At 40.7% G+C, this 25,545-nt stretch overlaps 1 protein-coding gene across 8 annotated transcripts in view; it reads left to right on the top strand.

Annotated features, from left to right (window-relative positions):
* The window catches only part of ENPP2 (ectonucleotide pyrophosphatase/phosphodiesterase 2), a 74,327-nt gene extending 54,346 nt beyond the window's left edge, over positions 1–19,981 (top strand). For 6 of the 8 annotated variants that reach the window (XM_049824580.1, XM_049824622.1, XM_049824631.1 and 3 more), the window contains 12 exons: positions 1,787–1,818; positions 2,633–2,760; positions 4,758–4,845; positions 4,988–5,075; positions 5,991–6,163; positions 6,448–6,499; positions 9,057–9,193; positions 9,683–9,818; positions 11,016–11,093; positions 13,655–13,787; positions 14,412–14,568; positions 19,361–19,981. In XM_049824580.1, coding sequence (XP_049680537.1) covers positions 1,787–1,818; positions 2,633–2,760; positions 4,758–4,845; positions 4,988–5,075; positions 5,991–6,163; positions 6,448–6,499; positions 9,057–9,193; positions 9,683–9,818; positions 11,016–11,093; positions 13,655–13,787; positions 14,412–14,568; positions 19,361–19,531 — 1,373 coding nt within the window. In that variant the 3' untranslated portion in view covers positions 19,532–19,981. The remainder of the gene's footprint in view (positions 1–1,786; positions 1,819–2,632; positions 2,761–4,757; positions 4,846–4,987; positions 5,076–5,990; positions 6,164–6,447; positions 6,500–9,056; positions 9,194–9,682; positions 9,819–11,015; positions 11,094–13,654; positions 13,788–14,411; positions 14,569–19,360) is intronic. The other 2 variants (XM_049824598.1, XM_049824642.1) reach the window with 1 other exon arrangement.
* The last annotated feature ends 5,564 nt before the right edge of the window (positions 19,982–25,545 follow it).

The following is a 25,545-nucleotide window of genomic DNA, read 5'->3' as shown; positions in this document are numbered from 1 at the left end:
ACTTGCTGCTTTTTTGTACCACACAGTTAGAAATTCATAGGAGGCAGGAGTCCTCTGCTGGAGCTAACTCTGTGATTTAAAGCATTACAGACCCAGCTGCCCCCCCTACTGCTCTGCCTCTGCCTCCAGGGCAGAGTACCAGGATTGGGTTTGTGCCAGCACGGTGGCTGCTCTGGTTCAGCATACCAGCACAAACCTGGCTTTGCCAGCAGTTTCAGCTACCATGCAAACTGTGAAACTCATAAACTAACCATAAGTACCTATGTTTTTTGCAATGTATGCTACAAGGGTGACAACTTTTTGGTAAAGGGGAAGATCAGCTGAGACAGCCCACTGACCTCTCATAACACTTCAGATATATTTTGGTTGAGGACAGATTTCACAAAAAAAATTGATCTTTGAAGATTAAATATTTTCAGAACAGTAGCAGAAATCATAAGAGTGTGGTAAGACTCTCTTAGACACTGATTTAGGTATACATTTATTTTACTATAAACTAATTTACCTGGGTCTTTATGCTTTAGGAATATGGGATGAATGTGTAAAGATCTGTTGAAAATAGTGCGTACGTTGATAAAACTTACTAGCATAAAACCTAAATTCCTACACTTCACAGTCTACTGAAAACTTATATTTCAGTTCTCTGAAGATTTTTTTTTTTTTTAAGATCTTTCAACCCTTGAATTCCCAAATTGCTGAGAAAAATGAGTTTTCTTTGGAGGATGAACGGCAATATCTTCCAAAAAGATCAGCTTGTCTGACTGACCTCTGAGTCATACTACTGGTTTTCCCGCAATACTATTTTCCTTTTTTGGCCTCTGTTTGCAGCTTCCTAGTTTGAATATTTGCAATTGCTTATAAATCAGCAGTTTGAACATAAAACAAAGCAGCATATTCCTTAGTTTTAGAACTGGCGTTTACTCCCTTAAATGGCAAATTGCAAATTTTATTCCTCCTCCATTTTCCTATTCCATAATACTGACTCAATACTGCAGGCGCACTTTTGCAATGAATAAGCCTATAGCTTGGGTTTTGAGATTCAGTAGAGCTCATTTCAAGCTCAGCAAGATTGTGCCTTAAGCAACCAAAACACTAATAGTTAAGCAAGAGGTTTTAATTTCCTAAGATTTTCTCTTAGCCTGGTTTTTTTTCTCTCAGGACTGAAAAATTCTTCTCCCCTCTGTCTCCACTGTGGAAGAAAACAGAGTTAGTGTGGAGTGTTGTTAGTTTGGGGCTTTCTGCATCTTGCATGTCCCATTAATAGTCCAAAGACATATCCAGAATATTATACTGTGGCTTTTCACTTACTCTGTAGTAGCCTATGAAATATGTGAAAAGTTAAAAGAGACAAAAAATGCTACATATTTATCTGACTGCTTCTAAAGAAGTGCGTTGTTGCATTGAAATGTGCTTCCAAAATTTTTCAAGGAAAGCCTTTGTGTTTGGGGATGATTTTTTATTTTAAAGGAAAGCAGTCAAAAGACTCGCAAGTGTATGTTTTCAGAAAATAGAATAAGTATTAAGCTAAGGCCCAAATCATAGAACAGTGAGCAACACTACCTAAGCAACTACAATATCACTAAGTAAAGGGTACACAGTTAAACTTTAGTTCATCTTCACGATATCTTGTCTGATATATACAGTGCACTTTTAGTAAAGATCAGCCACCTTTTTAGGAAGAATGCTTCTGTAAAACTACATTATCATCTTGTGTTTTCTTCTGCAAATTGTTCATCTTTTATATTTTTGTCTTTTTTTTTTTTTTTTTTTCTCCTTTGCTTAACAGATGACCCTAAAGTGATTGTTGCCAACCTTACAGTAAGTATTTAGGACTGATAGTATCTCTGCCTATACTGCACTGCTCAGTTCCCACCTTAATTTGGGGCATTATTCAGCATTCTCTCCTTACTCTTTAGGCCAGAAAACTGACCATTAACATGAATAAAGAGTGTTAAATGGTGCCCTTCATGAGTACAGATTAATGTTTGTCATTAATTCCACTATTTGCTGCTCTAGTAGCTTTTATAACCTTTTTGGGCAGTGCGGAGCCAGAATCTCCCTGACCATCTTGACTCCCTGAATTGAATCTATTTATTCATTCCTTCAGAAATGGAAAGTAATCTTTTAGGGTAAATATTATACTAACACTTTGAAGACACTGAAAACGTTAATTTGATAGCCTTCAACTATAACCTTGCTTTTAATGGAAAAAAGGTGTTTAAAATAAAAGCTGATTAAAAAAAAATAATCAAATTTTGGAACCCGATGGCTTTAAATATATCTGCAGATGAGATGTATTTTGAGCATTCAGCTTTCCTCTGAAACGTAAGCTTTGGTCCAGTTAGAATAAAATTCTTCGTCCATGAGCTAAGTAAGTGTGATGTTTTGCATATTGCTTTCAAAAAGACTGTCACGAGAATGAAGCTTTCCAAATACATTTTCAAATGACTCCCTGGTCTCTGGTCTTATGCAAATACTGCACAGAAAGGGCTGGATCATGTACTGTAGATGTACACTTTGTTTTCAAGACATCGTCAATAATGACCTTAACAGCTTGATTTCTGTAGTTCGGGGTTTTACGTGCATCTAAACTAACTGGCAGCAGTGTCATTTGTAACCATTTGTTTTTCAGTGTAGAAAGCCAGACCAGCACTTCAAGCCTTACTTGAAACAGCACCTGCCTAAACGCTTGCACTATGCTTACAACCGAAGGATTGAGGATGTCCATTTACTGGTGGATCGCAAATGGCATGTAGCAAGGTAAACTCTTGCTTTTGCTTCCATCCTGATTTTCAGCCTTTTTTTCTAAGGAAATAAGACACTTGGGGTTGCCCCTGTCTGTCAGCATCCTGCTCCTGTACCTCATGAGCAAGAGGAGTTTTGAACTCCTGATGAGGTTGAATCACATTTGGTGCAGAGGGATGTGGCTCAGAACAAAAAATTGTTTTAAAGTTTGGGAAAATCAGTAGCTGGATAGAGGGTAGAAAGCCAGATTGATTTCTTCAAGCAGCTGTGTGGGTTTTGACTGATTAGCTCAAATATATAGCACGTAATAAGCTTTTTTTAATGAGGTGCAAACTTATTCCAACCAGGAAGCAGGGAATATGGGAGGAAGGGGAAGGCATATGTGACCAGCGGATGTTAGGGAAGAAGAGGCTGAGTGGATGCAATGGGTGAATGGGAAGAAAATGGAGATATTGGCAGAGTGGGTGAAAGCCTGAGAACATGTGGAAGGGTATGACAGGGTGGCCATGAAAGTGCCGGCAGTGTATTGTGTTGCAAAATAAATCCACAGAAAACCAGGATGCTTTAGTTCAGAGAAAACACTGTTTTGAGTTGTTCTTCCCCATATGCCTCTGAATTTTCAGTTATAAAATATGGGCAATTTTTAATATTCTTAGCTAAAAATTGAGCGAGGAAAAAAGTTGGCACATATATGTATGGAGTGAACAGGAGAGAAGTAGCCTTTGTTTATGAATTGTGTCCCCCTTTCTGGTTTGATATATATTCTTTTTCTTGCTTTGATCTTTTGACACATGTTGTGTATTACAGTATGAGAACGGCTGGGTCTTTATGCATAAAGCTGACTCAGTGGTTCTTGGAAGATGACACAGCTTTTGGCTCACAGTAGTCTGTTATGAGCTTTAAATTACGGTAGGGTTTTTTTGCCCATATAGCTGCCAGGCAAACAGACGGTGTGTTGTAAGTGCCTTTTGACATCTGTACTTATCTTTTTGTGAATTATGCAAGGATCATTCTGCTGAAGCATTGAATGAGAAACCCCAGTTGCTTTCTTGCATAACTCCACTAGCTAGCTGGCTGGCTGCCCCATGCAGTTTCTGTGGCTAGGGATCATGTACATTTCAAAGAATCGTACTCTGAGTTTTAGGCCAATAAAAGCTTTAGTTTTAAGAATTTTACTGGAACTGATGGGATGGCCCAAGTTGATTTACATTTAGTAATTTCTTATTTATTACATCACACTTTCTTTGGCTTATTTATTCATTAGATTTTCTGAAATCTCATTTATCAATAATTCATTTGTTAATGTAACTGTAATTCATTGTATATTCACAGCCAGGAAAATAGTAGTTACAGATCTGATTGCTGTAACTCAAGTAATTTACAAGGCCAAAATCAAACTTTGGCTGAGCATCATTTTATTGCAGATGAAGAAATTAACTTGTAGGATAATCTGGTCCACTGGATGTATAATTAGCTAATAATTAGCATTTCTATGATATAGCACATATTTTCTCAGCTATTTACCTTCATTGCAATCTTTCTCTATTCCCTCCAGCTTTGTTTCTGCTTCCTGTTTTTGTTTATTGGCTGGAAGGCAAACAGGTGAAAGCACTTTACAGCATCGTATGACATTTGCAGTATTGTAATATCAAAAAAGTGCTTTCTTAGAAGCCTTTGTTGGCCTTTTGAGGATTGGAAGAGTATAGTCCAAAATACCTCTAGTCTGTAGGAGATTATGTGATATGAGAAAGCCTGAGAAAATAAGTAAATAGATGTTAAGGTTTTTATTGATGAGTAAGAGTTGGCTCTTAGGTTTGCACCCTCTTATAGTGGGAGCAAAGGGAGAAACCCTGGGGTTGTTGGGTGAGCCTGCAGTCCCCATTACTGCTATTCAAGGAAGATAAGCAATGCACTGCCTTGTAACCTTGTCCCTCCTACCCCCAAAGTATGTGTTCAGGTCAGCCACCCTACATACACCTTTGAGGAAATTTTCTAATAATTTTTCAATTTAGGAAAGCTGTGGACGTTTACAAGAAACCAACAGGAAAATGTTTCTTCCATGGAGACCATGGCTATGACAACAAGATAAACAGCATGCAGGTATGGGCAATGCAGTAATCTTTGTGGGAGGGTCACTGAAGGCAGAAGAAATTGGAGGTCTCTAAAATGTAAATATTCACTGAAAAACCCTCTACCTTTTAATGCTTTTCTTTTGTATTCTTCCTTTTTTTTTTTTTTAAAGACTGTCTTTATAGGTTATGGCCCTACATTCAAATACAAGACTAAAGTACCTCCTTTTGAAAATATTGAACTTTACAACGTCATGTGTGGTAAGTTACCTGCTTGAGAAATTGCAAGAGGCGCAGGCTGTTTTAGCTAATAGGGCTTCATTTAGGCACCCGTGAGCTCATGCCCTGACGCCCTCCCAGTGTCCTTGCCCCAGTCCCCCTTTCCCAAGCACTTGCCTTTGGGCCAGGAGGGCTGAAGGCACCTCTTGGGGGCCTGTTTGCTCTATTCTAGCAGCTGGCCAATAAAGGGCGTTATCATAGTTTTGCTGTGTGCAGCTTGGCAGAGATCAAATACACATCACTACAGTGCATTGTGTCCACACCTCAGCAGCCTAGGAAGGAAGTTTCTGTTCAGGCACTGAACCTGCATGTATCATGGAGCAGCTCAGGGGCACCACTTAGTTTTCTGTGGCATCTGCTGGTATGATTATGTTTCTTGAATTCATACTGTAGCTGTGAAGAAGAATGTGGCAATGTATACAGATATTTATTAAGATCTTTTCTTTAATACTGATTTTCCAGGGCAATAAAACTTTCAAGCCAAAGGTGTAATTCGCTTATTTAATTTTTTTTTTCCAAACATGAAATACCAAAAAGGTAATTATCCCTTATCTATAAAGCAGGTGACTAATAACACTGCGTTCCAGATGGTTGGTGTAAGGTCAGCACATTGACCGTAGGTTTGCACTGGAAGCTGCAGGAGTAGTTACAATAAAACTGTTTTCCAGTGTCCTGATGCAAATTAACCTTCTTGTCATAAAGGCTACCATACTATTCAGGCAGTATCTGCGATTTTATGATTTGGATTAAAGGTTAGTATTTTTATTACATTAAAAGCATTCATTAACATGTTGTGGGTAAACAGTATTGCAAATGAATGTCTTTGCTTGGTAGAGATGTTGCTGAATAAATGTTTGCAATCTAACCATCATTCACTTGTCTTTGGTGGTTTCATAGATCTGCTTGGATTAAAGCCTGCTCCCAATAATGGCACCCACGGAAGTTTAAATCACCTGCTGAGAGCCAATGTTTACAAACCAACTGTGCCAGATGAAGTTGCTAAACCACTCTATCCTGTCGCTCTACCTTCTGCCTCAGATTTTGATATAGGATGTACATGTGATGATAAGGTAGGTTTTAAAGATCTGCTGGTGCTTCCACTATTAGCAGTAGTTGCCTAGTAAAGCTGTACATATTTTATCTATTTTGGGAGGATTTCATCTGTAAGAATTCCCCAGATCCTTCCTGTGAAGTGTTTGTGCCCTTTTGGAACTATTATGGCTTTTTGTAAAACAGGAAACAAAAAAATCATCAGTGTTTTACAGCACTAGTTTTGTTTTGCTAGATGCCTAGTAAAATGAGATGTCAGAATGCTCCAGTGATCCTAATCTTGTTCCTTTTTTCTATGCTTGAGAAGAACAAGTTGGATGAACTCAACAAGCGCTTTCATGTCAAGGGAACAGAAGGTAAGAGCCTGGTGCCTCGGTTAATAAAAGCTTTTTTTTGTTTTCTTTTGCAAGTCACTTTGTGTCATTGATACCAGAGAAACTCCTGTTTTGGTTTGGTTAATGTGTAGTAAACTGTCTTTTCAAATAACTGTCAAAATAGCACAGACATACATGAGACACGTGGGCAAGATTAAGTGCTGCTCACATGAGGTAGTGCACTCTATCTTTTGTTGTAACCAGGACTAAAGTATCGCTCAAAGTGGTATGAGTTTTAGCTATTCCTTTCCATCACCTTTAGGAGGCTTAATCTCTCCTGTGGAAGCAGAGAGATGAGGAAAGGAGAGGGTGCGTGAGGCAGTACTCCATTCAACCACAAGCTATAAATGGGGTGAAAAACACAGACCACATCTGCACGCTGTGTTTACCAGTATTGTTCAGGCCTAGGTTTCACCAGGTCAGTGGTAGAAAGGATGGTACAGCTGCTTTGGCAATCCCTGACTGGGTCTTTAATGCGTGGTTTTTAGGGTGCAGGTTATCCACTGAAAGAAGTGCAGAAATGCTCTGTTGGTTCAGGGATGCTTAGTACATTTCTGTCCCTCACCGGTGTTCGAGTCAATGTTACTCCCAGGAGAAAGCATCCCCTGCTCTCCTGGACACTAGTTCCTGCACCAGTCCCTGCTCTGTGCCAGCGCTGACTTTGGTGCAGCTGCGGTCTCACTGAATCAGGGCTGTGGTCCAGGTTAAGAGGTAGCAATAGAACCAGAGGGGAGGGAATGGGAACTGCTTTTCTGAGCAGCAATACTGACTGAAAGGCACAATGAAGCAGAGCTTTCCTTCTCACAGCTGTGATCTGGTTCAGCACGACAATTTCAAAGCATCCTCCTCACCATAACAATTGTCCCAATTAGCAAATTCTGAAGCTTTGAGTTTAGACACGGACTTTTGAGATACTTCAAATCATATTGCTCAGATGACTAAGGAGGTACGGTTTTGTTTGGTTTTTTTTTTTTCAATTCCCTTATGAAGCTATTTCTTCAGTTTTTCTGTTACAAACAGGCAAAGTAGCCTATCCTTTAGTTTCTAGAGGTGAAATTATTCCTTTTATTTGTGAGTTAAATTGCCTTTCTGCAGCTTTCATTCTGTTAAATTGATTTTTCCAATTAGTGAAGAGCTACTCCCGGCTGTGGCAATTTCTGGCATCAGAAAAAAACACCCTTACCGTTGCACTGCTAGACATCTTAATACCTTTATTTTCTTTAAGGTTTTGATGCTTCTTCACTTCAGTAGTATAAAAATAGTATTTTTGATGTATTTTAAGATATAAGCATTTAAACTAATTTCACTTGCTCATTTGTACTTTGTCTGTTAAGTGGAATGAAGTGCCCCTTATTTAAACAACAAGTAGTTCTGCTATGTGCAAGTTATTTTGTTGTATTTTATGACAGTCTGTAGCACCTGTTCGCAGATCTTCCTGCATTTATTTGGTAATTCCCTTCTCCCACATGGTGCACCATGCATATTTACCTGATCTTGTTATTCACATGCAGAAAAAAGATGACTTAAGCTTCTCTTGAATAAAGCAAGTTTATCGTCTGTGTCCTTAGAGAAGGCTCTTCCTACTTTTCTTCACATGTCCTATAAAAATATCCTCTATTTGGACTGAAACACTAATAAAACATGCCCTTTTCTTTCAGGTTAAACACCTATCTGTGAACAGTGTTAGGCTGCTTTCCTTGTTCCTATGTTTTGATTTCCAAAAGCGAGCCAATCTGTTTTGTCAAATGGCAAAATCAAAATCAGTGAACTGTGTAGCGCAATGTGAGATTAGCCAGGAAATTTATTCTTCTTCTATGTCTTTCAATGATGTTTTTGTCTTTTTATAAGTAAGCTTGTCAGAGGTATCTAGTGACATTTAACCATAACATATCACCACGACAGAAGAAAAGCAAGTTTTGCAGAGTTGGAGGTGTCTTTTTGTAGCTAAAGTTAGGAAAAGGCTTTTTGTTTGTTTTCTTTGATATTACTGACAGAAAATAGCACATCAGTCTTCAGAACATTATCTGTATCAGCCAAGTGGAAAAAAATATGCTCTTTTAGTGAGTGAGCAGTTTTGCATCCCTTTTGAGAGGGACTTTTCAAAAAACATACGAAAGAGAAAAAGCCTGGAGAAGAGTAGCAGGAGTGATAGGATAGGGGCTGATTTAAAGCTACAAAAAAAGTGCTTATCACCTCACGTGTGACTGTAATGTGGACACAAAGATCCTTGTGGAGTCTCCTCTGTTTGGAGAAACACTCTCTCTCCATGCTATAACCCCAACAAGTTTTCAAGTGCAGAAGGGACTTTAGACCTCAAAGTGGGTTGTGAGCCTGGAAGGGGGATCCCAACGAAAGCTATTAAGAACTGCTGCTCTCTCTGTTACAAGATTTCCTTAGCAGTTATTTAGGGTCAGTATCCCATTAAGGATCACTGTAAAATCAGCATGTGTTGGAAAGCCAGCCTCCCCCCCCCTCCCCCCCCCCTCCATCTTTAAGGTTTTCAGTAATAAATGCAAATCTAATTTCTTCTGATTTATAGAGAAGCATCTTCTCTATGGGCGCCCTGCAGTACTGTACCGCACAAAATACAATATCTTGCATCACCATGACTTTGAAAGTGGCTACAGTGAAACATTCCTCATGCCTCTCTGGACATCCTACACTATTTCCAAACAGGTTAGTGCTTTTTTTGCTCTCAAAAAAGTGCTTAAAAATTCTGGGGAAATCTGTTTGGTACCTATATTCTTGAAGTCCTAAAATTTCCCTTCCCTGAGTAGATTTTCCCACCAGAAATTATGTCAAATACCATTGTAAACAATGCCAAAATCCTATTTTTTCCTCCAGGAGAAAATAGTTTTAAGGCACAAAGGCTGTATATTTCTTCTCCTGTTTTCATTGTGTTTCTAAGTCTTGCTCGATGGGGGTTTGTTTTATTATGATGGAAAAATCAGCGACTTCATTTGAATTATTTCCCATGGTGACTTCTACCTGAAGGAGGGGCTCTGCAGCAGATACAGGAGCAGGAATCGCTGTACAGCTAGGTGGTTTATTTTAGTCCACGCAAGGCCTTGCATGTAATCTGTCAGCTGTATGAAATAGTTTTCTTTTAGCTATAAGTGCTGGAATTACTTTTCTTGTCATTTCTGTCCATGTTCCTCAATGCAGGCAGAGGTATCGGGTGTCCCAGAGCACTTGGCCAGCTGTGTGAGGCCCGACCTCCGCATTTCTCCAGGAAACAGCCAGAGCTGTACAGCCTACAGAAGCGACAAACAGCTCTCCTACGGCTTCCTTTTCCCTCCTCGTAAGTTCAGATAGCTTTTTAATACCTAGAGGTTTTGTAATTTTCTTTTTTTTGTTAGGGAAAACCTTAGGGATGAACCCCTGCCCAGATATAAACAGACTAAGAGGTTGTTTGAGATTGTTGGGAAGGAATATAGGTGGGAATGGTTTAATTTCCCGCTGTTCTGGGGTGATTTCTTCCTGTGTGATATCTTCTCCTCAGAGGGGCTGCTCCTGCACCGGTGTCATGGATGGGGCCCAATGGGATGGATACATTATTCTTGCGGGACTTGCTGAGGATCAAGGGCCCAATGCCACAAGTTGCCATCACAGCTGTGGTCCCTCAGGTCCACGACAGATGCTGCAAACTGATGTCCAGCTTCATGCACCAAAACAGTGAAGTGTCCCAGTTTAGTTAATAAAACTAAAGGTGAACAAAGAATTGCACAGAGTAGGAGTACAAGCTAGAAGACAATCTGCAAAAGCTGGCCCTTAAGCCAGTGGACAGATAGCAGCTTATGAACTGGGAATCTGGTCAGAGTTTTTAATTTTGAGATCAAACAGCAGTAAGATAAATGTATATTTAATTTATAAATCCAAATTAGATTTTGCATACTGTAAAAATTTCTAATATCCTACAGAAAGAGTGCTAGTAGAAAGCCTGTGTAAAGGAGTGTCCTGGATTCTCCTGGTGCAGTTACATTGGCTCAGTCTTGGAGCGATGATCTTCTGGGATTAGTAAATGTTCAAGGGACACAAATGTCTCACAGTTGTGAACTTCATTGCTCTGCCTTCCTCGCTCAGTGGCTGAAATATTTTATGGTTGATTTCTGATATGGAATTACTGGTGCAGAGGCTTGCTCAGAACTAGAAGATAATCCCACACTCCTCTCCCTGGAAATTGTTTGCCTCTTTTGTAAAAGCCTGCAGAGCAGCTCTCTGACTTTCGAGACTGCAAAAATAGATGAGCTATAAAAATATTTTGAAGTGGCAGGCCAGTTGAAGCAAAGATGAAATCCTTACTTTCCATGTTCAGCTGTCACATTAAAGACAAATTTTATGTGTAAAATGTGCACTTCTGAATATAGCATTCAGATTGCTGTTTAGATTACAGTATTCCCTTTGGTTAATCTCTGAAGCCATTTTTCAAAACATTTTTATGTTCCTTGAATTTCTGATATTTCATCTGATTAATATTTTTCTGTTTTATTGTTTCCAGAATTAAGTTCCTCTGCCGAAGCAAAATATGATGCTTTTCTAATAACAAATATCATTCCAATGTATCCCGCCTTCAAAAGTAGGTACCCTTTCCATGGCTTTACTTCTCTTTCCCTACATGTGTGTTTTGGTTTGGTTTGGTTTTTTTCAATACGTGTGTTGGACTATGAAGGGGAGAAGTTTAGAACAAAGTTCAGTTACCTGTAGCCAGCAGATAATACATGTGGGCACCTGCATAGTTCTAAGTATGGGCAGACAAAACACCACAAGAAAGTCTTAAGAAAGATTTATTTTCCTTGGTGCTGGGCTAAGATATGAGCACAGACATGCTGTAGTTCAGCAATTTTGCTTCATGCCACAGTAATTCAGTTTGTGCAAGACTATTCAGATTTTCTTGTCTGTAGCCCAAGCTAGTGCAGAACGTATTTAGGTAACATGTTTTTACTTCTCAACTGGAGCCGCCTGGGAGTGTGCACTTAGCATGTTGTTGTAGCTCAGGGACAAGTGATTATTTCTGATTTTTCTATCCATGCCCTTAGAGGGAGACCAAACATGTTTATTACCTATAAAGAAAAAGGAAGAGAAAACTAATTTATGGAAAATGAGGAATGACTTAAACCTGGCTGAAACTTTCAGTGCTGCAGGGATATAGTATTAATATTTCTTTTGTCTGCACATCCCTTTTCTCTCTAGTTTTGCCAAGAGGTAGGAAAACCATCAGACTATTCTGGTGGCATTTTTGGCTTGGCAGGAATTGAGAAGCCTTGGAAGTATCTCAAGAGCCTGTTCTTGTGAGATTTCCAATTCAGATTTTAGGCCAGAGAGGTTTGGATAAACATCAAAGCCTATGGGAGGCTTTTTCTTTTTAACCAGAAAAGAGTGTTTTTAACTGAAAAACCTCTGAGTAGGAACAAGTGGTGATGTTTGCTGGAAATTTGAGCAAAGGCACTTAACTGATTACAGAGTGCAAAATTATTGGAGATTTCCCACTCTCAAATCACTTCATAAAAATGCTCTCTATGCTAATGTTAGTCTAAAAAATTAGCTGAGATGCTAATCGCAGGAGAACAACCCACCACTAGCAGCTCATTTTGCCTAGTGGCCTTCCTCTTCATCACAAGGGGGTGAAGGATTTCCCGAGAACAGATGCTGGAACTAATGTCATTCCTGGGGAATTATGAACCACTACATGCGTGCAGGTTGCAATAACGAGAGCTGAGAATAAGCTCATTATATGGAGCTCTTTCCACAACAAGGTAAATACAAGGTGGCGGTTTTATGCTATGTTGGCTTTGGTAGCAGTGCTGGCTGCAGAGGCCCCCTCCTCTGCTTTGTTTTTTTTTAATTCACTGTCCCATCTCATTCCTCCAGGCAATAATTCTGTATCCATCTTTTCTGTAGTGAGTCTGGCTTAAGCAGCTCCTGCTTTGCTGGCGCTGCAAGATGATGCATGCCTCTGGGCCAGTCCCCGGTTGCACTGGCATTGCTGTCTATGTGGCTGCATAGGGGGGACCTCAGTGGGGAACTGATTCAGCTGGAAAATGCAGGCTGGGGGAGAAAAAAGCTTTCCTTTTGGGGCTGTTTTTATTGTTAAGGCTAATGCATTGGAGGAGCGAGCAGCTGGAGGAGTGGTACTGCCAAGTGGTTACCGCAGATGAGGTTCTTGTTGGACCACTGCTTGTTGGAGCTCTCCGCATCAGCCTGAGCAGGGAGTTTGGGTGGCACTGAGCAGCCTTAGGACGAGGTGTACTGGGGAACTTGCCGAGGCTAGCGCTGCCATCCGTGCCGGGGAACCATGGACTTAATGGTCTGAGCTGGCAAGACAAAAGTCAAACTTTTACAAGTCTGAGATGTTTTGTTTACTCACACTTCTGTTTGTGTTAAAGTAAAAGGGAAAAAAAGAAGGAAAAGAATGATGTAATTGGAGATTCCAGTGTGTTTCCCATCCCTGCAAGCATCTTAACTTGTTAAGGTTGAGGAGGGCGTGGTGGGAGAAAGTGTGTCATGCTCTTCCCAAAAGTTGCTGTAATGAGATGCCTTGCCATAATTTGGTCATCCTTGACAGTATGTAATTTGTAAGTTAGACATTTTGTATCCAAGGAGAATTTAACTGGAAGAATCTGACCTTTGTATTTCCCTTACTTTTAAAATGTTTGGGTTTTGCTTTTAATCACCGTGCTGTTTCCTTTCTAGAATTTAAAAACAAAACAAAACACCACAGCACCATTCCCTGTAACAAGATAAGAAAGACAAAGGAAGTGTTTACAGGGACATCAAAAGTGTGTGAATAGCTGTTTCTACTGCTTGGTGAAGGAACAGCAGGCTCTCTGTGCAATGTCTATGGCAATGCCAGCCTGGGAGTGGTACCGTGCATTTCCTTTAGCACGGGCTGGGGGGAAAAAATCAACAAAGAAGTCTGAATAGCCTTTATTGACCAAACTGAATGAAGCTGCAGTAAATCTGTAATGATTAGTCTTTGATTTCCCCTACCATCGTGTGAATAATGTCCACTGGGTTTTTATTTTCAGGGGAAAAAAAATTGTTTATAATCTTGACATGCTTTGACTTATCTAAATTCTGGTGTGTTTTATTTTGGGTGTTTTTTTGTTTGTTTGGTTGGTTGGTTTTTTTCTTCCACAGAGGTATGGAACTATTTCCAAAGGATTTTGGTGAAGAGATATGCCACTGAACGAAACGGAGTCAATGTTATAAGTGGACCAATCTTTGACTATGACTATGATGGTTTACATGACACACCTGACAAAATAAAACAGTAAGAGTTTGTCTTTAAATTGGTTTGCTGTTGCTTCTCTTAATGATGGCTTTATCTTGAACAATTCATTATCTGCACAGTATTTGATTTTTCAGAGGAGATATAATTTTCTAGCTCTTTCTAAACTTATTGTTCATCAAGACTGACTGCCCCTGTAGGTAGGGCAGTGGTAAAAATAAGGAAATGGCAATTCAGCAGGTAACTGTTCACCTTGACTTTGAAATTAAGTGTTCATTCATTCTTGAGATGAAGCTGAATTATGTTTCAAATAATCTGTTTTCTCTAAAATTCTCCAGAATTTAAGAGTTGACAACTGGATGCCAGAGCAAACCATAGCAGTGCTATTGAGTTAGATATTCAAGTCTTTCATTAATTCAGTAATGCTTTCTCTCTGTGTCCCTGAACTGAAGAAGCCTTTCGGCACTGGTGTGTGGTATTTCTATAGCACAGTATCCAAACATGAGCTAATTGAATGCTCATTTTCAGATAGCATTTAGGAATCAAACACATCTTAACAATGTATGTGTGTTCTCACATGTAGGGGAGGAAAGACCATGCTGTTTGTGTAACCTTCTTCCAAACAAGTTTACCCTTTGTGGATAAATGTTTGCTTTATTCCCCCAGGTACGTGGAAGGTGGCGCCATCCCTGTTCCTACTCATTACTATGCCATCATAACCAGCTGCTTAGATTTCACTCAGCCAGCTGACAAGTGCGATGGACCGCTCTCCGTTCTCTCATACATCCTTCCCCACCGGCCTGACAATGATGAGAGCTGCAATGTAAGTTCTGCTGCACTACTGTAGCCCCATGGTAAATATATCCCTGGGACATGTGAAATTGTTACTATTAGATGCTAACACTCACTGATGTCTTGAATAAAAGCACAGGTTAGTGACTCTATTAAGTGTCATGTTCAACTCATTAGACCAAAGCACTCCTCCGTGATATGAGAGAAAATATGGAACTGTTACTGCACCTAAAATTGTCTGGAAGAACTGACATACAGTATGTTGGCAGTAAACAACCTGTAGGCTTCTATGTTTTGGCAGACACTGTCAGTGTAACTTCAGAGCAGGTTGGGGGAGGTTGTGTGCATAGACGTACTGTGCTGGCAGCCAGCCTGATGTTTTTATCGCGGTCTGTTTCCATATGCAGGTACAATATAGTCTGTCTGCTATGGCAGTCTGGGTGCATCAGACAGCATGATTACATCCAACCCACGCAGTATTAAAACTATATGCTAAAACCTGCCAAGGGTAGAGTGCTAGCTATTGCCATTTCCAGAACATGTCTTGATTCAAGGGAGAAGTTTGGGTTCTTATTAACAGAGATGACCAGACACCCTCCTGGTTCCTCTCCTATCTTCCCTTAGGATGCAAGACCCTATAGTGTAAGAATCTCGGTGAAGCGCACAGGCTTTGGTCTGGTCAGCCCTGCAGAAAGTAACACGCGCGCTCGGCAACTCATCGTGCTGTAGGAGAGCAGTTGGGTCCCCATGGGCTCCGGTGCTCGGCAAGGACAGCAGTCCTCCCAGGCAGCTGTATTTAGACTTGTCCTTCCGCCTGAACTTGTTCTCCCATTACACAGCTGTGCGGATTCCTGCACACAGACGCTTCACTATAGGCTGCCAGGAGACCGTTTCCTGAATGAACACATTAGTGTTATGAATTTTGTATTGGCACAAAAAGTTAAGACTCCTATTCCAGCTACAGGCAGAAATAGTCATTCCAACTCTGTACACAATTCACCTGGAACACTGTCTCTTTCTCATTCATCAAACATCGCCTGCTTTCAGGTCCCTCTTTTTAAAACCATGCTTTTGGAGCAGTATCCCTCTCTCTTGAGCAGGTCTGGCTTCCCCCTGTTTAGACTCTTAACTGCTTTGGGCAGAGATGTCTTCCACCAGAAATCTCGGAAAGTCCTACATATACTTCATCATGGTTTTTCTCTGGACTGCTTTCCTCTGAATCAAGATCCAGTTGGTGATCTGGAGGTTACTAATCTGGCACTTGTTAGTGCCTCTGTCCTTGTAACTCTGCCCATATGCAATTTTATGACAAAGTAAATTGTTTTTTGCTCCCTATATTGTGTGTCACGGTCCTCTTAAACTGCTGAAATCTTTTTTATGAACTATTTAGGATAATGGCCTCTTTTACTCTTTGATTTCTTATATTCTAACCCAGGCTTCTTTTCTCTGTAGTTCATTCCGTTTATGGTGTATGTATTTACAGTTCTGGGAGGAACTTCAGTGCTACTACAAGGTCATTAGCAGATATTGGTCTATGCTTTTTACATAGCAAAGAACCACTCCAAAAATATTTAAATGTAGCTCTTGAATGAATATGCAGTTAGGCAAAATTTTGCCATTTGAATACAGTGTCGGTCTTACTTTTGCACATGGTGTTCCATCTTATTTTTTCAAAGAAGTGATTGTGTAAAACCTCACATACTTCATGGATGAAATGCATGGGATAATAGAAGAATTTTTCCTTAATGTCTCCACAGCTTTCTTTTAAGATCTGAAGAAATACTAGCTTTCCCCCTGCTCTGCTCTTTTTGCACATTTTCTCTCTCTTCACACAGCCGTTGGAGAACACCACTACTCTTCTCATTTGAATTTGTTCCATTTCCAAACTGTGTTTATTCATGGTGAGGTTATACCCATTTATTCTTGTGTCAACATTTTTCTATGGCTTAAATAGCCCTTCACTGGGCTTCTTTGGGATTTACCCTAGTGATGATTTATGATGATTCTCAAGGCATATACTTCTCTCTATTCATGGGAGACCCAGGATCTTTTTTTGCTCTTCTTGTAAGAGAGGGTGAACATTTTGGTAGCCTTCCTATGCATCTGTACCAGTCTGAATTTTTAATTTATTTTTTTTCTGGAACACGAGTGAGATAAAGTATTCGAGCTGAGATCTCAAAATTAAAACGGTTTTCTTTCCACTGGACATAACTTCCCTGATACTATCTAGGATTTGCTTTTTCCATAGCTGTGTTATAACAGTGGCTCACAATCAATCATGCACAACCAGTACACCCAGGTCCTTCTCTTCTATCTGCTTTTTCACCTGAGAAGCTCCCAGCTTAGGAGAAATTTTTGCTGTCAATGTGGATAACCCAATTTCATACTATACCAGGGACTCCCACAACTGCATCCTTCAGTATGCTATTCCAGTCTTCTGCATTGACAGGAACTCCCAATTGTTGGGGTTTTTTCACTAGCACACTAATGAACTTGGCACAAAAAGCATGTATGAAAACATTACACAAAATCCCTTCCAAGACCAAAGCTGAAGGAACTCTGCTAGAAACTTCTTCCAGGCCACTATTTTCCCTTTCAGCAAAACTTCTAAATTTCTCTTTTAATAAGCAAGTTCCTCACCCACCTGTCTGCACTCTGATCATGTTCAGCTTTCCAGCTAATTATTTGATATCCAGAGAGATTCTTTTGTCCAGAGTATCTGGTATCTTTTCCAGTGGTTACCCTCCTAATCGATTGCCTATTTCTATTTACCTCCATGTTTTTAATTGTTATTTTTTCCTTCTAAGACTCACTGTGCTATTAAGGCGAGACTAACTAGTACAGATGGAGAAAACTACAATTTTAAACTTATACACTTCATTCATTGTTCTGTAGGGATATAATACCATGTTAGCTGATCACTGTGTTTAAAATCCTCTCTGCTTGACCTGAGGTTTCATGGGCCAGTTGTGGAATGGAAAAACTGAAACCTAGATCAGTCGATTGATTTTCTGGGGTCATACAAACTCTGTCTTGCTGGACTGGGTTTAAACCAACCTCACAGTCCTGTGATTTATTCATATTGCAGGCCTTTCACAAACTCTTAAGAGTCCTCCTTGTATTCAAAAACCTGAGCTTTGTAGCAATCGGGCTTCCCTCCGAGCTCCGTAAAATGCAGATTCCCTGTTCAGAAGGAAGGCTTGAAGACAACAAAAATGTCACGGTGATTCCATTTGCAGCAATAACCCTGTTGAGGCCCGTTTGCAGACTAGGAATCTGATTGCCAGGCTGATGGCTGAGCTGGAGGCTTCCTGCAGCCCTGTGCTGCCAACAGCACTCCTGGAGCACTACAGGCACTACAGGCGAAGGGGAGCGAGCAGGGCACGCTCCTTTCTGTTCCCTCTTAATTTGCATCTTTCTTTTCATGGACCAGACCTGGTTTTGGGTCTCAGGGTGCTAGTAACATGGAGAGGAAAGTTGGTTTGGAACTGAAAACCTTCAAAACAGGCAAGTGCTGACTGGGTCATGGATGTTTGCTTTCGAGCAGCCAGCTGTGACCTAGCTGGTACTTCATGTCCTCTCTGTGCAAACGATCATGCTCACCCTCCTGGCCTTTGCAGGGTGACCCACTGCCTGGTCTGTGGCACATCTACTGCATTGGGTAGGCTCTGGCATTGCTGAAGCTTCGTGTTGATCGGTGAGAGGATCGCTTTGTAGGAGGACCTTGCTGAGACAGCTAGAAAGGGCTTATTTTCAGGAGTCAGCCCAGAAGTAGATCTTTATCAGCAGGATTTCCAAGTCACACACAAGGAGTCCAAATGCCCAGAGGCACGACCCTCCATTCTTAACTTGCTTCCCCAGCAGCGGGTGTAGACGTACCAGCCAGAGAGGCCAAAGGGGGAAAAGTCCTGTTTGTTCTGTCCTTTTCCCATGTCTGCTCCCCACCGTGCAGTCCCCAGGGCTGGCTGCAATGCTCATGGGACGACACGTCGCTGGGCTGGTTAATGCACTCAAACACCCAGGAACTGCAGTGTTTTTCAGGGTTGATTTTCTCACGTCTTAGTGAGTTACATTAGTTTGTGGATTGCTCCAACACGTGCCAGAGCAGGCATAAGGCATGCAGCAGGAGCAGTCCCCTAAGAGAGATTACACCCACGCAACTCAACCCCGATTACTCTGGCAGCATCACCTTCCTGTTTTTTTGTGTTTTTTTTTTTTTTTTGTATTGGGAAATGCTTAGTGAAAGTCTTTTTTTCTATCAGTGAATAACACGATTTTACAGGTACCAACATAAACCATAGTCCCAACTGTGTAATGAATTGTAATGGTGTCCTAACAGTAAAGTGGAAAGATTAAAATAATATTGTGTTAGATGAGGTGCTGGTCAGATGAGAAGAATGTGTAAGGGTAGGGTTCAAAGCTAAACAGCCTGGATTTTGGGCTTTAGTAATACACAACTGATTAATATGGAGCTCTTGCTGTGAGATAAAAAAATATGTAGTGACTAATGAATCTTCTGAAAGCATATGGCTGTTCTTCTGAAACACCAGCAACATGGGGCCCTCTGTTCCTAGATGACTGTGGTCATTGTCTCAACCCCATCCTAAAATGGGTCCTGAAATAAAACTGTAAGAATCATCTTGCATGTTAAGTTTCAAATCTGTTTTCTTGGAACTTGTTTACCTTAATCATTCTTGAACAGAGCAGAGATTCTTAAATGAACCCACTGTTTGGAAAAGTTGCATTTGCTTTCGGAGATGATTTTTGAAATGGCATGTTATAAAACTTTTTTCTTTCTTTTTTTTTTTTTTTTTACATTTCAGAGCTTTGAGGATGAATCAAAGTGGGTCGAAGATCTTCTTAAGATGCACACTGCACGCGTGCGTGACATTGAACAGCTCACAAGCTTGGACTTCTTCCGAAAGACCAGTCGTAGCTACACAGAAATCCTCTCCCTAAAGACATACCTGCATACGTTTGAAAGTGAAATTTAGCTTTCTAACCTTACTCAGTGCATCCTTTTATCAACTGGTGTATATTTTTATATTGTTTTTATATTTATTAATTTGAAACCAGGACATTAAAAATATTAGTATTTTAATCCTGTATCAAATCTTAAATATTAAACCCTTGTGTTTTTTGTTTTTTTTTTGTTTCTCTAATGTTTAATATAGGTATGTCTTTTTGTTTATTTAGTAGCGCTTGTAATGCTGCAGCTTCAGTCCTTACTCCGAGCTCTTAAGTGGTGCTGCAGGATTTGATATGTGCATCAAGGAAATATTAATTTCCCATGCTCCTTTACCACACTTGTAGTCCTGTACTGTGTATCAAAATACTGAACATGTAAAATTACATTCATTTACTGTTAACTATGTGACAGACATATTTAAACCCTATAGACAAATAGCATCTTAAGTATAATAAACCACACGTTCAGTTTTTTTTATGTGTTTTGATTTCCTTTCACAGGGATATTCAGAGGGACTTGTGGGCAGCTGAGTGCTGCCAGATCTCTCTTATTCACCAGGCAGAGCCCTTCTGAAGAGCTTAGGTTTGCTGATAAGAGGACTGCCAGGAGCCTGGCTGCCCTGCCCTGGTACTCGGCAGTGAGACCATAAAACAGACACCCACAGTGGTCATTACTGGTTAGGTTTTGCCATAGGGGCAGACCTGGGAGAGCAGGTTGGTTGGTGTCATAAGCTAGCAGGGGTACCCCACATCCGAGGCCACTTGGCCCTGCTCTGGAGCTATGGGGAGGATGCGAGGTGAAAACATCTGATGTCACCAGTCGGGCTGTTGCATCCCTTCTCCACTGCCGCTGCTCTGGGCTGGTTCCTGGGAATACCTGTTCCGTCATCTTTTGCTTTGACTTTGAGGGAAGCTGAGGTAAGGCAGATGTTGACAGAGGTGACATTGCTAAACACCCAGCAGTGGACTTTTACCTGGGAGAAGAAAATCTGATTTTCATCATGTTGTTCTAATGGCCAGAATTTGCAGATTTTTCCCCTAATCTGAGGCTGAGTCTGAGGCTTAATGCCAGCCCTCATTCTCAAAGGAAGCCCCTTGGCCTGATTGCACATATGTAACTTCTGGTACTGTGAACCCCATACATTGCATGTCATTTACAGCCACCACCTACCTGGTCAAGTGAGTCAAGTCTTTGTTGGATACTTCTGTGCAGTCACAGTCTCATAATCCTGGCAAGCCCCTACGAGCGACACTGATGGCACAGTCCTAAGCCAATGGAAAAGATGCTGTCGTATACTGTTATCTAGATAATGGCCTGATTTGCCTTGGACAGCTTTTATAGAAGGCATATGGTATGGAACATTAGTGTTAATGTAGTTAGATGATGTAAAAGATAAATTATTGTTTAGAATGCCTCTTGAGGCTGAACCCACTAGTGGCACTACTACAAAGCCATTGTTTGGGGTTACAGATTTCCCTCTCTCCACCAAAGTGGTTTGTGTCTATTTTCTCTTCAAGGTTTGCAAATGCTGGAGGAAAGAAGGAAGGGCTGGAAAGCATCTCAGCCATGTACACAGATGAATAGCTAGGTCTCCCAAGTAAAATTAATCATCTGGCACAATTTTAGCAACTTGCATCTCTGTAACATCCATCGAAGAGAAAGTAGTAAACTGGAATTGATCATGTTAACACTGATAAAGTTCTTGTGACCAGTAGACAAAATTTTATTATTCTAGGTGCCAAATTCTGTTTAAATTAGAAGAACACAAAACTTGAATGCTTAAAAATCCCCCCAAAAGGTTAGGATGGAAATTCTAATAACTGCACAAAGCTCTGGGAAACATCCTATTCTTGCAACTTAAAAATTGTCTCTTGTGGTTGTCTGGTAGCACAGAAATATTTTTCTGTGAGCTTTTGGCAGGGCTTCCTGCCATGATAAACTTTACATTCTTACGTATGCTACAAAGGGTATTTCCTCTGGATTTAAAACAGTTTTCAGTTAAGACCTAATTTCTCCAACACCGACTATAGCAATGATATAATGTGGCTGTTCATAGACTAAACCAAAGACCACCACTACTGTGTTGCTTTGACATTCATCTGTTGCTTTGTTTCTTTGGTCTTTTTAATGTAATCTAACAAATGATGTAATTCTTTTATTTTCTCCCCAAATAAGATGAAATTTATACCAAAGGAACATTTAAGCTCTGAAACATGGTCATCTTGTGTTCAGAGAAGTTTGCTTTTGAAATATAGTTAAGTGATGATTGTTCAGAGAGATGGTTTAACTCTATCTTGGTTTCACTAAAGAATGATGATTGGTGTGTAGGGAAATGTGATTTGGTTTTGGTTGGTTTTTTTGTTTGTTTGTTTTTTTTTTTTTACTCAGTTGCTTACTGTGAGAATAAATAGTAGTAGTTTACTTCTATTCTACTTCTCTTCAGGTCTTGGCCCCGTGTTCTTGTTTGGTATTGCTGTTTTATTTTACCATGCTAGCAAAAGTACCTGTCCTGGGGAATGTTTGTGGTGACTTCTGTGAATTGCATGGGATTTTTTTCCTGTTGAAAGATACCTTATCAACACAAAAGCTCCAGTGCAAAGCCAAAGCCTTGTAAATCCTTCTAAGCAACAGGAGCTTTGCAGGAACAACAGACATTTTAAAGGAAACTTGTAATTTCCCTTTGGCATTCATCAGGGCAAATGTTAGCTTATGGCAGTGTGTAGGAAGGAACCCCTCTGCTTTCCATTCCTGTTAGACCATTTTGAAAATATGAAGTACCACTTGCTTCTGTTAGGTTTTCTTTTCTTGATATTACTCTGGCTTCTGCAAGAGGTCCATTGAGGAGAACAAGTGCTGATTTTTCTGCAGAGCAAACACCAGTTTTAAGGGTTTGGGCAATTACTGTTTGCAATTGGTGATGTAAATTTGAGGCATGTTTAATGAGTTAGAGGCAGTTCAGTTGAGCAATTGTCAAGGCAACAGAAGCCATAGGTGTCCTGCACACCTAACAAAGTCCTTTTGCTCTGGGAAAAATCCTCCAGAGGTAGTTATGCAACTGGAATAACCCTGGTTCAGGAAACTGTTACTTTTTTTTTAACCACTTTTTCACAGTCACATACCAGAATGAAATCCTTAATAGATAAGCACTGAAAGCAGGTCAAGTAACCTGACCAACAGCATAGTTACGATGGCAAAGTTATAGCAAAAGTCACCATCCTACACTGGCAGCTGTGACATACTTAATTACCACTGATTATATTCTGTCCTGATTAGATTCATACTTTCTGCTTGCTGCTAATTCCGCATTGTTTCCAGCTTTTGGTCCTTTTAAGGTTTTAGGTGCAGTGTTAAACAGTTTCTGCACTCACTTGGACACTGGCACTGTTCTGGTAATTGCCGATCAGTTTTCATAGTGTTATAAAGCACTTTCAGCTCCAGATAAACTAGGAAATTAGAAAATATAACCGTCAGGTCTGTGCTGTCCTGTGAAAGTTTTCCAGTACTCACAGGGATATTGTGTGAGTATATTTAAATACCCATGTTTAATTAGGCCAATCTTGCTGTGTCCCTGGAGGCTGCTCCAAAACAATCCTGCCACACTCCCCAGCTTCTTGGTGCTTTATATGCAAACAAACTGATTTCACATAGTTTTTAACAAATGAAAACACGCAGCACTTTGTGTAGGAGAGGCCAGAAAACAAAAGCAGTGATAAGAGAGGAAGTTTCCCACTTCAGAAGACAGAAGAGGCTGAACAGGTTGAAGGTCCGGGAGATGCTGCTGGAAGGGAACTGGGGCTGGAGAAGATTTATTTGGCAGATTTATGAAGACCCTGTTCCACCCGCATCCGGCTTCTTCCCATAGATCAGTCCTTCAAATGCAACAGATAAAATAACTCCCTAATTTCTGCACACAGCCAGGAAGCGGAAAACTTCTCAGGAAAGCTGAAGGAGTTCCCCTCTGAAGGTGTTGGTAGCTGCAGGAGCAGAACATGAACTCCGGAAGTGTCAGGGCCTGTACAGTGAAGACAGAGTGCAGGATCTGACCTGAAAGAAACAGATTTGTAGCAGCTGGAGCTGACATTCCAGCAATCCTTCCCTTCAGTCTCACATCCGTCCCAAAGATCTTTAATTAACTTTAAATTCACATTACAGACCTGTGCAGCTTACCTCAGCTGCTCTCTGCAGGAGACAGGAGATACTGCTCGTGGTGCAATTGAGAAAATTCCCTTTAAAAAAAGCCAACAACCTGCAAGCCCCCTACCCACAGAGGGGCAAATGCACTTGTTCTGCCTTGCAAGAAAGATGGGAGAAAACCAGGCTTTCCTGGAGTAGGCGAGTGTGTGGGTGCTACAGACCTGCCACCTCCGCTCCTCTCTTGTACGGTGCTCTTCAAACAAATTTTGCACTTATGTCAGTGGGATTTGTTCTGCTGTTTTGTCACAGAGAGACAAGGCAGCTGCTACCACAGGCATAGATGAAACTGTGGCGTGGAGAGGTTGAATAATACATTTAAGGACATGTGTACAGTAAGTGCAGTAAAGACAGTCACAGCACTCCTGCATTGGGTTTAATATGTGACATTTTAAAATAATTCTGGTAGTGCTACCACTGGTGGGAGGCCACAGGGTAAGTTTTGTAAAGCAGAAGCCTCAGAATCATTTGGCTGAAATAAAATTTGAATACAGGGCTATAGAAGCAAAACATCCTTCCCTTGGAGACAGTAAGTCATGCTGAGTTAGTTTTTTATCAATCCCATCCATCAAAATGCTTGTGATAGGCCTGGTTCCTTACCAGAGTCCTCCCCTGTTTCCAGAGGCATGCCACAGTATGTGTCTGTCTGTCCTGTTTGTAGTCCTAGTCCAGCTCAGTTTTGTGACTGGTTTCCATTTCCCTTACTGCAGTCCCAGACAACTGTTGCACTTGACCTGAGAGACACGGTATAGTCGTGGTAATACAAGTATACTCTGGTCAGGATAGACCTGCCAGCAAACGATTAGTACCTCATTAACTGTACGTCTTCCAAGTGGGGCCATATGTGTTTGAAATGTTTAAAGTTCAGCCCTTGTTCAAGACAGGAGAAAAAAAAGGCATTTTAAACATCGTGGAAAAATACCTAATCTCGTTTCTTTGCACTTGTTGTGTAAATATAAGATAAGAGCGGTATTCCCAAGGTTACTGCAAACAGCCCATCACTACAGAGTACAAGCTAACATTTACTAAAATGTATGTTGACATAAAAAGCAGCATTGCTGCAGTCAACCATGGTAAACAAAACCACAGGGTTCTTTGCCTTTACAAGTCAAAAGTTTGGGATGTAACCTATTCAGACCTGCCCTCACAAAGAAAAATCCCTCTCCTGTTACAGCATCTACAGTATGTGCACAGTTGTTCTGGAGTCTCACCTGCTACTTTCTAAATATGGTATGGAAAGGTACATGAAGGTCACCCTGGTTTCATCTGCAGGTTTCACCATGGGGAGATCAGCAGGCAAAGAAGTTAGTAATTGTGGATTAGCACAGCTGTAACTGATTGACTCTAAAACTGGAATTTACAAGAAAAGAGGTTGGATTATTTGTCATCATAGACCCTCAACAGAAAAGGATAAAATCCTTTTCAGGGGATGTTTTCCTGAGAAGTTTTCTGTTTCCTGGCTGTGTGCAGAAATTAGGGAGTTATTTCATCTGTTATATTTGAAGGCCTGATCTATCAGAAGAGGCTGGATGCAGGGGAAACAGGGATTTCATAAACCTGCCAAATAAATCTTCTCCAGCCCCGGTTCCCTTCTGGCAGCATCTCCTGGACCTTCAACCTGTTCAGCCTCTTCTGTCCCCTGAAGTGGGAAACTTCCTCTCTTATCTCCCTTATCACAGCTATTATTTTTTTTTCTGGCCTCCCTGTTTTATTCCAGCTTTGATCTGTTCATCGTCTGCAAATAGCTTTAGTGTTAGCCCAGCCAGTGCAATTTCTGTGCACATGTATATCTCTACAGTGTGCACTGCCACCAGCTCTCCCAGCTCTTAGCTCTGTCAAGTCTTACAC

Source organism: Accipiter gentilis, chromosome 2 (assembly GCF_929443795.1).
Source record: "Accipiter gentilis chromosome 2, bAccGen1.1, whole genome shotgun sequence".
Classification (NCBI taxonomy): domain Eukaryota; kingdom Metazoa; phylum Chordata; class Aves; order Accipitriformes; family Accipitridae; genus Astur; species Astur gentilis.
Note: the sequence above shows the minus strand (reverse complement) of the source record. Positions and strands in the feature narration are given on the sequence as shown.